Here is a 14,186-nt window from a genome sequence, read left to right as displayed (position 1 = left end):
TTAATTTAATGCTTTTAAAACTCATTTTTCTGGACTACACCCTCATGAAGTTTAGTGATCGTACTAGATATATTTCAAGAACAGTTTAACGAGCATGCTAACAACTCTCGTAATGAAAAAAGTAGCACATAATGCAGGATGTGCAACAGGGAGTAGGCAATTGCTCTCTCATGACATATAAAACAAGTTGAGCAACAGTATTTCTCAAACACTCCACTTTCTCCATTTAGGGAATGCATAGGGTCATCCTTCACATGTGACCTCATCCGCTGACTTCCTGTGACTCACGAGGGGCTACGAGTCAACAAAGTGCCCCCTCCATTTCAACTCAATCTCACAGCAACAACAGCTGTGTTGGTCCTAAAACTAGACTATCCAGTCACACACCTTCATGTCCACAACTCGGCCTTGTAAACAGAGCTTGAAAAACAATAATTAGACCAGCCCAGTCAAAAGTCAGCAGACATCTGCCTCCAGCTACCAAGCGGACCCTCAGGGACTGTCACGGTAATTCAGAGATGTGTGATGCAATGAGCTATATAAGAGTGCTTGTTTCCCTGGGTGACAAAGGCAAAATGAGTCAGCAGCTAAATGTTACCCAATGCTGTGGGCAACCAGGTAAGTACTCCCCGCCCCTCTGTATTGTCTCCACCAAGATTCAACTGATTGATGCCACATTGCAACTGAAGGCCCTCTGTCATCAAAGGTGCCTAACACTAAAGAGAGGGTTCATGTGGGAACCTATCAGCCCTCACTGCTTAGATACAAAAATAACCAATGACAGTGTCCATTTCATCCTGGTGGTCTGCCTTGCCCTGCCACTCGACACCCACTGACTCTTCCAATGTGAGCTAGCAAGCTGCGTACTGTGTTGCTGCTCAGTTTGGACACACCAACTTGTGCGTCTATTTTGGTATCTTCTGAGCTCGCCATCAGGAACCTGGCCGCACTACTGCATTTGAACATGGATCTGAGGGCTTGACTCACTTTGGTGAGTTTTGTTTCTTCAACTTGAAGAGGAAAAGTTTGTTTATCCTGAATGACAACCACTAACTAGAATTTATTATCAGCAGGTGGTACGGGATCGGATTCTTGGATTCTACATTGAGGATTTGTGTCTGACACCACAGTCTAGTTTGGACCCTTACACTCAGCATGAAAGATCCATCACCAAGGTGAGGGAGCAGCATTGTTAAACTGATGTTTACAAAGACAGGAAAAGCACTGAAGGGCAGTGAACAGAATCTAAGATAAAGTTTTATATTTGGTCTTAACTTAAATGTCCAAATAGACCTATAGCACAAGGACCACAGGACCTGTTAGCATTTTATTGATATAAAATCATTACACATAAATACTGTCACATCGTTTACAGTATAATTAGTGAAATACAAAACTATATTCCAATAGTTGTGCCTTTATACAGTATGGTTAACCAGGGTACCTCATTCCTTGGGTATAAATACACGAGCAGATGCTGGGAAAGTACCGTGGTTGCTAACTGATCTGTGGTTATGAGAGCTGTTGGCCACCAAACTGTATTGGAAAGCCAAAGTATTCTGTAAGTTAGGCTCGAGATACAGTAAAGTCACTAGGTTCTAGTAATTTTACTTGGGTTGTTAGTCTTAAGTCTTAATAATAAGAATAGTGATAATAATAATAATAATGTTTTTCTGCCTACCAGTGTTTTTCTTCAAACCCTCCTTGACCGCAAACATAAGGGCCGAGGGTGAGAGGACTGCTTGGCTACTACTAATATAATCTATAATCTATAATATACAAGATCAAACTGTTTTAATGCACATATACAATCAAATACACCACAAAATCATGGCATTTCTATATTTATATTTGTCTCGATCAGTCACATCTGCTTATAAGGAGATCCATGGTTGTGTGGATAGTTGAAGAGCTGAGTTATATGCCAGTGGCTATGCTCCCAGGTCAGGGCATATATATGGGTTAATGATCTATTCTAAGACCTCACCCAGATAGTTAAAGCAAGCTACAGTAGAGCAGCTGCTGCTGAGGCGCACTGTGACTGATGTGATGATTTACTAGCATTTCCTGTGTTCTGTGGTGTAAACCATAAGGCATGAATATTGTCTAGAGCTTTGCAGAGGAGTCATCTGTATATTAACCCAACAATTTCATCAAATGTGAAAAAGCTATGGTTGTATTTGAAGGGGACCAATGTGAAATGTGGGAAAAGATGAATGGAAACATTCATCTTTTCTAATATTGCTCCTATAAATGGAGGAGGGATTGTTCTCATAGTTACAAACAGTATGCTTCATGCTCACAGCTTAAGGCACCATACAGTGTTAAAAATAGCCAAGAGCATGGTATGAAGTGTTTGTCTGCTGCCTGCATGGTGACAGCATGGCCGAAGCCGGCACATGTCTTGTACATAAAGGTCATCAGTGCAACTACAGAGTTCAAAACCATTTATAGTAATCATGTCAATCAAACAACCTTTTTGCAAGTTTATAAATTGCTGGGATGTTGATATAAGTAAGTAGATTAGTTTAAAACCTCGACCTTTAAATACTGACACTGATTTCACTCTTGTTTTTTAGGAAGTTTACATTTCCCATCACCTGCCTGATATCAACTTGAGCCGGAAGAAAACCAAAGGACCTACAGAGCTGCAGCAGCTGTAAAGGAGGCAAGACTGGTGATGCACAAGCGAGAAAGACACTTGTTGACATCATGAGCTGTGTGGAAAAGCGACATATGAGCCATCGGGTGGGGAGCATGCTCCACCATCGCTTCCCCAATGGCTTCAGTGACTTGTTCATGGATGAGACCGATCGGGAGGTCAGCACTCTCACTGACCGAGCCTTCCGAAGTCTCTGTGTTGGAGATGACGCAGTTTATAATGATGAGTTCTTGTGTGGATACTCGCCTTTCAGCTGCCACAAACCCTTGGTGGGGGAGCCTCTTAAAAAGACTCATAAGGAATCTAAAAAGCAAGGGCAAAACAAAAGTGAGAAAACTGACACCCAGCCATGGAAACAGCAGCAACAGAAGAATATGTCCCATATGTCATCTTTCCTCAAAGCATTAAGCGCCACAGAGAAAAGCTGTGAGGGGATGCTGATCAAAAATGGAGGTATGACAGACTCTAATGGGGAATCGTGGGACAAGTCAGCACTTCGCAGCATCCAAAGAGAGCTATCGGAATTCTCCTCGGATTATCACACCAATCTCACAGGTGGACATTACAAGAACAATCATCGACATCACTCTGGTGATGGTTTATCAAACAAAACAGGCAAAGATGTTGCCCTTCCCACAGGGAAATCCTCAAAGATCAAAAATGGGAAATCCACTGTCAAACTCACAAAACTTAACATCAAAAACTTTTTCCTCCACAGTGAGTTCAGCCCTTTCCAAACATGGAGGGATTTTAAGCAGTTCCCCTATGGTCAAGAGGACACAGTCACATCTATTCTTCCCACGGATAATATCCCTAAATGGTACGACTTGCCGTTTTACAAGGAGCTCACAGAGGCACACAGAAAAGAGACTCTGCACACAGAGGAGATACAGTCATGCCAGAAAGCAGCAGTTGAGCCCCCTCCTCCCACTGCACTTAAACCCATCCCTCCCCCTCCTCCACCAAAGGTCCTGCCAAAGCCCTCAGCCACTCCAGCTGAGAAGAGGTGCTCATCAGATGGCGCGGATGGGGTTGCTGCCCCCTGGAGGCGCAACAGGTCCAGGGCAAAAAGTGCTATTCCAGTTAATCAGCCTGGAGTACCAAGTCAGGACAATTATTCAAAGACAGCAGATGAAAGTCTTTTGTTGGTCAAAAAGGAAGCTAGATCTGTGGAGGTGAAAGCAATAGAGGAAGTCAGCTCTTTGGCCTCTACTCCATTCAGTATCTGCCAGCTGATGACTCCCCTCATTCCCTCCAGACAACCAACAGAAACATCAGAAATTCTCCAAGCAGTCCTCTCACCCTCTGCCATTGACCTTCCGCTTAGACCACATTCTGAGGCCAAAGTGACCCCTGAACCCCCAGTCAAGCGGGAAAGCTACAAATCTCTTGCCTCCAGTATCCTATTCAACCTCAAAGACAACAGGAAAAGGGTTAAAAGCCGTTACAGCCCACCTAAATTCAAAACTTTAGAGTTGCCTGAGGGTGGCGTCCAATCTCCACAATCAGATCATTTTAAACCACAAGCTGGCTCTGAGGGCAATGAATCTGGCTTAAGCACTCCTGCCATTTTAAAAGATGGACAAACAGTTTGTAGTCCTGTATTGGAACCTACCGGCACCCCAACTATTTGTCTTACAAAGCACGATACTGACAGGCCTCTGTCGGATGATTACTTGTTATCAAATCTACTGCAAACCAAAAGGGAGGCTGCAGATAGTGGTTTTGGTGAGGAGAATCCCATCTCCCCCTTTATACACTCAAAAAAGAACAAGAGCCCCATGGCTAAAAAGCAAAACTACCCCTCTTTGAATTTGTACAAGAAAGCCAGCCCTGTTGACAGTGATATGAAATATCTTCAAGTCCCTCTGAGCAGCGGTGCTCCTGTGCACACAGACCAACCAGATGAGACAAATGAACTTTCACCACTCATGCTAAACAAAGAACTCTCCCCAAATGCACTGCCAACAAACACAGGGCTTTCACCAAATACATTAAATGTCAACAAAGATTTTTCACCCATAACTTCACCCCATGCGACTGAGAATGAGAGGTTGTCATCAAATATATTGTCAGGGAAAAGACCCTCAAATGTGCCAGACAAATCAAAACAGCCAGTGAAAGACACAAGAGAAAAAGTCTCTGGAGCGCAGACTGCTTCTAAGGAAAAAGATACTTGTGGCCAAACCACCGTGAGTACAATGGATGTGATCAGAGCAGCAAGGGAAGCAATTAATGCGGCAAAAAATAAAGCTCTATCTGCAGCTCAGTCAGAGAGCATCAATAAACCGATTTCAGACACAGAAGAAATAAAGGAGAAACAAATAGATGAGAAGGCTGTCTATTTAAAGGACAAGTTCAGCAGGAAGAACGAGAGTTCACTACCAGAAAGCAAGCAACCAAGTGGAATTGAATCAACTGGCGCAACACTGGTTGGCAAAAATAGTAATGTCAAAAAAGAGCCTCCACCAGTTCCCAAACGAAATTTTGCAAAGTCTGACATTGAATTTGCTCTTGACAAACAGCAAACACATAATAATGACAAAGCCACTAATGGCGATTCGGAGGACACAAAGGTAGATTTACCACTAAAAGAAAATGAATCTGCCTCAAAACAAGGCAAGATCAAACGTATATTCTCAGCCAGACAGAACAATTATATAAAACATCAGAGATATGCAGTGACGGATGATGAACAAGTAGATGAATATCAAGAGAGTGATGAGAATGTGAACACAAGAACGGAGACGGATGAGGAAATGATGTCAATAAGAGACAGTGAGCACATAATTAATGATTTGCATGCTTTGAAAGAGCTGGAGAGAGCAAGGCTTGGTGATCGTATTCTTGAGAACACGAAGAACAAACTAGGGGCTATTAACATAGATGAAGAGGCCAAGGCTAAGCATGATTTGATCTCAAGGGAGCTTAGAAACATAAAGAAGGGCATGCTGTCTATGAGAGGGAACACATCGACTAAGAGAGAGCTATTTGCAAAGAAAGAGAAGGAACAGAGAAAGCAGGAGGCTTTCACTAGGATAGACAGTAATGTCATTATAAACAAAGCACTTATAAATGACAATTATGACAAAGCCAAAATGGCACTTGAAGAGATCATCTCAGAAAGGCAGAAGAGAAGGAATATAGTCACAGAACAAGATGCAATTCCAGTATTTGATGAGAATGTAAGTGATGAGAGTCATGTAACAAGGCTACAGCAACGTAAAAAAGCTATGAAAGATTCTATGGTGGGGGGCAAGGAAAAACAAAATGGCAGCACTTCCACGCCAAAAGAGAAAGAACTAAAAGAGAGGTTAGGTGATCTGAGAGACCACAATCACATGAGGCAGATTCTGTCACAAACTGAACCAAGATTTGGTGAGAATCATAGATCAGGTGGTTGGATAGCTCTACCAGGTATGGACAAGGTTGGCAGTGAGCTAGAAGCACTCTTTAAATCTAAATCTAAAGCTAAACTTGTTAATGATAATAATCCTAGCTATGAATCAGAGGAGGTGAATTTCAGACATGTAGCCAGGCAGGTTTCTGAAGACAGCACTGAATATCAGATTAATGAAATTAGAAGCAAAAAGTTAGACGCTCCTCCTGTTCCTCCAAGGAGCAAAAAAGGAGGCAATAGAAGCGATGGAAGCATTACTAAGGAAATACATAGTTTGAAAGATGCAGCAGATGAGGATGTCTTTAACAGTGATGGGAAATATGAAAGTGGTGAGGTATGCTCAAATGAAATGAGGACAATAGGCTCAGGAAAACAAGAAGTAGACAGAGACCTGTTCACAAAAGACGCTGTGCCCAGTCAAAGTGAAACCACTTCTGATAAAGAAATGTGGGTCGTGGTAAATAATGCAAAGTCAAAATCCATTACTGCCCCTGATGCTGTTACATGTGAACCCACCTTGCCTTCAGATTACCCACAATCTGAAAATAGATTGTACTTTTCACCAAAATTCAGGGGAGATGAAAATGAAGCAAATAGCTGGCAGACAAATATGAGCCCCACAAAGGAAACCACATTTGAAAGCAGCAATGCTAAGTCACAGGAAACATGCAAGATAAAGCGAAAGGCTCCTTTAAAACCAGACCATTTAATCACACCAGATGACAGTGTAACTAAGAATCTAGTAGGAAATGAGCTTGACAAAATAAATAGACCTACTGAGGAAATACATGCGGATACAGAAGGTCCCAGTGAAATGCACAGGAACATAATATCACCCTTACTACTTGTAAATGGCATTAGTGTCAATCAGAGCCCACCTGATCAAGCCAGCTTGTCCTCAAAATCTTCCTACTTCTCTGTGGAGAGTGCACTGCACAGAAATACTGAGACTGAGTCAAACGTTTACCACTCCCTGGAGAACCTGATTGGAGAGGTGGAGGAGGTCGATGGGGGAATGCGAAATGATTCACGAAACACGAAACAAGATTCAGACAGGACTGAAGTGGAATATTATTCTTTAAGTGATCATGAAAGTGAGCCAGAGGCTGTAAAGCGACTGATAATGTCTCCTCACAAAGACACAGAAGTGCCAAACAATGACAGCAAAGAGAGAGAAAATACCACTACTGACCAAAGCTTAACTCACGATGAAAGTAATCAGACACCATTGTCACCCTCTAACACTCTCGCACAAACTTTGGGGATCCCTGCCTTATTTAAAGTCAAAGACAATACTTGCAATGTTAAGTTGAAGAAGACTGTACAACCATGGTCACCAAGAGGGAGTCTGAGTGGTTTAGAGAGGGAAGAGGAGGAATTACATCTAGTTAAGGAAAACCCAGAGCTCCCGCTGGCTAATGAACCTACCATCAGTGGTAGCACCTTAATTCCAGAAGAAATCTTCAAACCTAAAAAGATTTTATCCAACCAATCACCCCCTCTGCTGCACTCGCCTTCAAATCTACAAAATGAAAACCCAAAGAAACCCCAAGTTGGACAGTTCCTCACTGTCCCACAGGAGGAAGACAGATTTTCTGGAGTGAGTCCATCATCAGAAGGAGTGGAGAGCTTAACAACCAGCACAGCTGATACAGCTGATGAGATGGGAGTGAATGTAGGAGCACCAAAGGTTCCCAGCGAATGCTCGGGATCCACCTACAGTGGGAATGAGAGCCAAACAGGGCTACCCAAACCACCGGCTGTCTTACCCAAATCTGAAAAGGCTGTTCTCAAAGCCATTAAGCTGGCAAATAGAAGAATGAAGAAGGAGGAGGCCCAGAAGTCCTCCCACAAGTCATCTCAAAGTAGCAGCAAACACAGAGCAGAGAGACACAAGGGTGACAAATCTGAGCAAAAAGGAAGCAGCAGCAGCAGGAGCAGCAAGAGCAGTGAGAAAAAACACAGAGAAAAAATGGAGGACAGTCATCATCAGATTGAAAATCACCATCATGACAGAAAAGAAATGAACCACAACACTCGGAGACAGAGCCACGATTCAGTGGACAGCAACAACCAGAGCAAAGAAACACTACCCAGTGTTGCGACAGAAAGACAAGGCCGCAGCAGCGACAGGCACATTCGGGATAAGTCAGACAAAAGACATTACAGCACTGATCGGGTCATCAGTAACGTACCTGTGTACAAAGCTCACGTCGGCGAGAGACCCATGTCAGACAGGCCATCCCACCGATCACAAAGCATTGATAGGTACTTGGGAGATAAAGTGGAACGCAGGCTTAGCGCCGATATGTCAGTCAGCGAGAAGATCGAGCCGAGGAACCAGCGCATTGAGAAATCCATCATGGATGAGCTTCAGCAAAGAGGCCGACCCAGAGACAAGGTGAGCAGAGACAACCCTCTGAGAAGAAGTCACAGTATTGATGCGTACAGCGCTGGCGTAACTCACCCTTCAACTCTGTCCCGCCAGTCAAGCCACACCAGCCAGCTTTCACACCAGTCCAGCATCGAGCACGCCATTGTCACACAGTCCTTCCCTATCACCCAGCGTAAGCTCCTCCAGGATCCAGACTCAGGGCAGTACTTCTTTGTGGACATGCCTGTACAAGTCAAGACAAAAACCTTCTTTGATCCTGAAACAGGAAGCTACGTGCAGCTGCCAGTCCAGCCACCAGAGGGTGCTATCCCTCAGGCATCCCCCATTGAGGTCTTGACCCCACCTCTGGTTGTTTACCACGGTTTTGTCCCGGTGCCTCTGTCCCCCATGGCTCAGAAAGCTACCATCCAGGCTCCTCATATGGAGCCAGAGGAGTTTGAGCAGAGACACCTCGAAAGGTCAAGGCAAATGCACTGTAAGGAGGGACATCAGTATTTAGAACCTGTCTATGGTCAACATGACCACATGTTAGGGGAGTTCGTGGGCACTGAGGAGCTGGACTGTCCAAGCTGATAGGCCATGAGGTTTGAAAGGAAAAATCCACCCTCTCCATAAGCTGTTTTGTATCATCAAACTGTGGTGTTCTTTGCATTCCAGGAATTATTTTGTGATCAAGAAATTAATTTTCTTTAATCAAAAAAAATATATATTTATTTGATGGATTATTTGTCTGTTGAATGTTGGTACAAGATGGCAACTCCAGAAAGAAGCCCTCTGTTTTTCAAGATTTTACACTGTTTCACAGAATGTTGTTTTGTTGTAAACAAAATAAGACAAATACACCATAAAAAAACAAAATGGACCCAGAAATGCAGCGTACATCGCGTATACCTGTTTCATTTTCAACAGTGTTCAAGTGTTAAAGGGTGGATTTTTCCTTCAAGGTTAAGTGTTTTCTCCATAAAGATATTTGATCCTTGTTTTGCTTCACGTGCCTTTAAACTTTCATGCAACACAGAAGCTGTGCAGGCTTTGTGAAGCTTATGAGGCCTCTATTTATGTGTTCATGAAGAGGTGTGAGTTTAACCTGAGTGTACACTGACGAGGGATTTACTGAACTTATGGAAGAATGATTGTTGCTGTTGAATGCTGTTGTTTGAATGTGGGTTGAAGGATTTGTGTAAAGATAATGTGCAATTCTTAGAGACCGATAAGGGGACATGGATGATCCATGTACATAATGTATTTAACTGTAAACAGAGAGGATAAGCTTGAATATAAATGTGGAATATTTCTTGTAAATGCTGAGTTTGTTATATTGAACTTCAGTGGTATGTGGGTCTCTGCTACTTTTCAGGTATTGTGGCTTTTTGTTTTATTACCTGCAAAGTTTGTTGCCTTGAGATTCTTCTTCCACCAAACAGTCACGTTATTATCATCAGAGAAACCTGAAAGAAATAGAATTCACTCAAAAAATGATTCGTTATTGATTTTAACTGATAGTGTCCACACTACTGAATTTTCAAATATTTTGCATGATAAAGCTGAAATTGCAGTTACACCTGTTGATTATGTTTGATACAACACAGAGGTAATTTATACTGTCTAAAAGCTTGAACTGGCATCATTGCAATTAATGTTTTTTGATCAGCAGAGGACGTGAAGGAGAATTGGTTTTGCAAGTTTGTTGCATTGGAGTTTTTCTAAACTAGAACAAAGCAGGGCTGTATTGTGTCTGTGATCCATTCCAATAAAAAACAACTGTTTTTACAGACTTTATGTTACTGAGTTCACTGCCGTCTTTCTTCATTTGATACTCCTTGATTAATTGAAAATCATTTATTTATTTTATTACTATATATATATGAGTGAACTATTCTTCTATGCAGAATTACAGCTCCAGTGACTTCTATCCTGCCATCTGTTGATCAAATCATATGCAGACAGTAATGAAGTAGATGAGAAAGTGTCTGACAGCTTGTCTGTTGCTTTTATTTACTTACCTGAACTCAGTGAATAAGAACATAAAGACACAAGATGGTGTCTGTTTGGAAGATGAAAATGAAATTTCTCAGCTTACTGTTCTTGAGCGTTCACAAGAGCATCTCCTCTTGACTGTACAGCTGTTTCATCCTCCTGTGATAAAACACAAACATTTAATACAGTTTCTAATCTAAGTTAAGACTGCTTAGGCTATTATATTAGTTTACATCCTCAATAGTTATACTACAGATGGTCAATCGATTAATAGAAATAGTTTTAATTTGGTTGTAAACTTCATATTTTGGGGGTTTGAGTGTTGGTTTTACAAAAAGATACATCACCATTTTATCATACTGCAAAGACCAAACAATTAAGTGGTTAAAATACATATAATAATCAACACATTAATCAATAATGAAAGTATTCTTTTATTGCAGTCCTACTGAGATGCAATGTCAAAATACTGACAGCATGTAAAAAAAAATACTAAATTTGAGAGAAAAAGTAGATTAATACTTTATGACTCATACTAGCATGGGTGTCTCAGGACCATGGACAGTGTCACCAGACTCAGAGAGGTGTCTGATCAAGTTCCAGGGACCTTTGGAAGTGAAGTAGGCACATGGGGCCTCCCCCTCCCAACCTTTCGCAACCAGTGCAATGCTAATGTATGATCCAGCTAATCTCAACTAAGGACCATTAGAACAGTATGTGGTCAACAGCAATATCCTTAGTCTAATATCTTTATACTAAACTAGACAAAGGCTGATTAATAGTTGAGGAATAATTGTTTTATTTCTCAAAATAATACAATATTTAAACATATGCACAAAAATACAGCATTTTAATGAACCCAAGCAAACCATCATCTCCCCATCCCTCATTGTCCCAGTGTTAGAGAGTGCACAGCCAGTCAGTGACAGCCGCAGCTTAATGCCACCATGTCGTCGTACTGCTTCAAAACCACATTCTCCTCATCATCAAAATATAACAAACTGATGGACTGGAGTCTGTCGGGCACACAGCAGGGAGCTCCCACTTCATCGCTGGAGAGCTTGAGCGCGTGCATGATGGAGCGCACAGTGGCGTGGTTGGTCGCTCTGAGGCTGCCCCCCAGCGGGAACGGACAGGAGCCTTTACAGTGGTAGGCGTTGTATCCCCGGGGAGAGATGATCCAGCCCGACCAGCCGATCTCCTCAAAGTCAACAAAGAGGGGAACCCGCTGGCAGGACTGGGAGAAGCTGTGGGGTAAGAAACTCGGAGACGCACGTCGCCTCCTGCTGCGGTGGTCGTGGTGCTCAGGTGCTGGTGCTGCAGGTTGAGCTTGTCCTATGGAAAGAGGAAGATGATCACACTGGGTTAAAACAGTATCAGCTTTTTGGAATATTTAAAACATAGATTAATTTGCTGAATTCAAACAAAATGTCAAAATGTCAACCAACCCACCTCTGATTGACACAAATTCAGTAGAAGTCAATAGAATCTACAGGTTTTATTCTAATCCCAACTCTACATCACATATTTCATTATATGGTTTCCACTCTTCTCCTTAGTTGTAATGTAAGACTTTATTTATCCGGGGGGGGGGGGGGGGGGGGGGGGGGGACTATTTGAATGAAATTAGTAAAACTAAAGCATATAACTGAAAAATGTAATAATAACAATATAGTAACAATATATTATAATTTTATTGTGATATAACAGTGATATAATGCAGTGTAAACTAGTGATGCGTTCTTGCTTCTTGTATTGCTGCCCCTGTGGTTATAACAATGATAGTATTACTTAGTTATGGCCAAGGTGCGGGTGAGTAGCTGTGCTGCATTCAGTTTGGCTGCTGCAGTGTTTGGTTGGAATAAAAACCTCCTGCACCCTCTGAGGCTGTAAGGACTACGCAACTGAAATGCAAAGTAAACACAAATACACGACCCTCTCATGCCCATAGCTCATGTTAATCACTTTTATCAACACACCCACACAACTACCACCACCTTACCTAGGTATGACTGGTTCGATGCTCCCATCCTCCCGTCATCTGAGAATATGACCAGGTAGGAGTTAGTGTCTGTCAGCTCTCCATTCTGTTTGGGTGAGGACACCACTGACTCCATCCAGTTACCAGAAGGAAGAGTGGTCACCACCAGGATGCCGTTATTCTCCTGGCTGTTACGGATCCACTTAGATACTGACATTCAGATCAGGATTGAACAGGTTAAACATGTTTTGTTGTGAAATATTTAATGTTTGATGTAAGTTATCAGTCAACCCTTGGGTGATGATGGGGAAACAGTAAAACGTAATAAAGTTTTAAAATTGGACCAAAACTATTTTTTAGAAATAAAAAGAAATCAAACAAAAACAGGGAGGCTGTTACCGTTTGTGTTACGTTGAAGATTTCCCATCCCTGTGTGTAGAGGGGCACCAGTCTGGATGTGATGAGGTTTCCTCTCCAAGGCTTCACTCGGCTGTCCAGCACCTCATACAGATCCACCTGGACAGTCAAGACACAACAATGTCATCAAAACTTCCAAATCTCATTTAATATCTGTAGCCATTAAAGCAAGTTACTCTTCTTATTTCTGGCAAATTTGACACCAAACAGCTCAGAATGAGAAGCTGTCTGTCAGATTAATCTTTGGTCAGGTGCTGTTTGCATTTTTTTCCCTCTAGAAGAACCAATTTGCACAAAATGTATAACACATGAGACATAAGATAGGACACATGATGTCACATACTAAGAATTGTACCTTATAGAAATGAGGCCCGTTGTGACTTTCCGAGGTAAAACTTCTGCTTCTTTCTGAACCAGCGGAACTCCGCTTTAATCATTCTCTCCTCTCTGCCGAAAGACGACAGGTTGAAGAAGTGAAACCTCTCTCCCGCACGACCTGCAGGCGTGGAAATATCAAACACAATCTTTAATGAAACGATAAAATAATCCGTTCTTCATTAAATGGTGCAAAGTCTTTACTATTATTTGTTAAACAGACTCAGAGCTGTGCGTAATTCTGCGCGTGGATGACATTTACGCATTCTAATCCATATATTTCCAGTATTTAGAACTAGAAAACAATCCTATCTCATGCAAGAAAGTCAGTTTGCAAGGCTTTTGCTTACCTTTATCTTCGAAGCTCCGCACTATGTTTCCTTCCAGAATCTCCTTCTGGCTCTTTGGGGGTCCCGTCCGTGACTGACCACCTGCGTTAAAAAGATCCAGCATGAACTGAGGCGCCTTCTTGTGAGGAGCCACCACTGGACCCCGGGGTAAATCCTTCAGATGGAAGAGCGCGTCCAGTTTCTCGCTCACCGTCTCCATCGCATCCAAACCGTCCCGCCGCCCTGCCGTCCCTCTGCCCCGCGGGATGGTGAGCAGGGTGACGCATCTCAGCTGGAGAGCGAGGACGAGCCAGAGGCGCAGAGCTCCTGCTGTCATTTTAGTGAGAGTGGACTGAGCGCTACACCTGTGGAACGGCGGGTGATAAGGGCGACCCCGACGCCTTTGATGACAGGCTGTCCCTGTATTCAGCTAACACGGGGAGATGATTGGGCCGTGATTGATGATGGTGGGAAAGAAAAACACAAAGGAAAGGTGAAAATGACCCGAGAGTCAGCTATAAAGATAAAAAATAAATAAATGATCTCCCTTCATTTGCATGTCCAGATTACTGCGGATTAGCGGCCATGTGGCTTATTAGTCCCTAAGATATTATTTTAGTTTAAAGATCATTTTTAAAAGTGATAACCCC

The 14,186-nt window shown here is 42.5% G+C and overlaps 2 protein-coding genes and 1 pseudogene across 4 annotated transcripts in view; 1 reads left to right on the top strand and 2 right to left on the bottom strand.

Moving 5' to 3' along the window:
* vstm4b (V-set and transmembrane domain containing 4b) overlaps positions 1 to 8,548 on the bottom strand; it is a 38,359-nt gene extending 29,811 nt beyond the window's left edge. The window contains exon 1 of the mRNA XM_041066457.1: positions 8,530 to 8,548. The gene's annotated coding sequence lies outside the window, so the exon portion shown is untranslated. The remainder of the gene's footprint in view (positions 1 to 8,529) is intronic.
* On the top strand, positions 853 to 10,210 carry LOC121200946. 3 transcript variants are annotated; one of them, XM_041066452.1, is made up of 4 exons: positions 853 to 991; positions 1,071 to 1,175; positions 1,685 to 1,729; positions 2,580 to 10,210. In XM_041066452.1, the coding sequence occupies exon 4, from the start codon at positions 2,713 to 2,715 to the stop codon at positions 9,028 to 9,030; it is 6,318 nt and encodes a 2,105-aa protein (XP_040922386.1). In that variant the 5' UTR covers positions 853 to 991; positions 1,071 to 1,175; positions 1,685 to 1,729; positions 2,580 to 2,712; the 3' UTR covers positions 9,031 to 10,210. The 3 variants fall into 3 exon arrangements, with proteins under 3 accessions (XP_040922386.1, XP_040922387.1, XP_040922388.1); XM_041066454.1 differs by having other exon boundaries at positions 897 to 991; positions 1,074 to 1,175; XM_041066453.1 differs by lacking the exon at positions 1,685 to 1,729.
* Positions 10,211 to 11,353: 1,143 nt separating this feature from the next.
* On the bottom strand, positions 11,354 to 13,873 carry LOC121200947 (annotated as a pseudogene).
* Positions 13,874 to 14,186: the final 313 nt, after the last annotated feature.

The sequence above is a fragment of the Toxotes jaculatrix genome, chromosome 21 (assembly GCF_017976425.1).
Source record: "Toxotes jaculatrix isolate fToxJac2 chromosome 21, fToxJac2.pri, whole genome shotgun sequence".
Taxonomy (NCBI): Eukaryota; Metazoa; Chordata; class Actinopteri; family Toxotidae; genus Toxotes; species Toxotes jaculatrix.
This window is presented reverse-complemented; position numbering and strand designations above follow the sequence as displayed.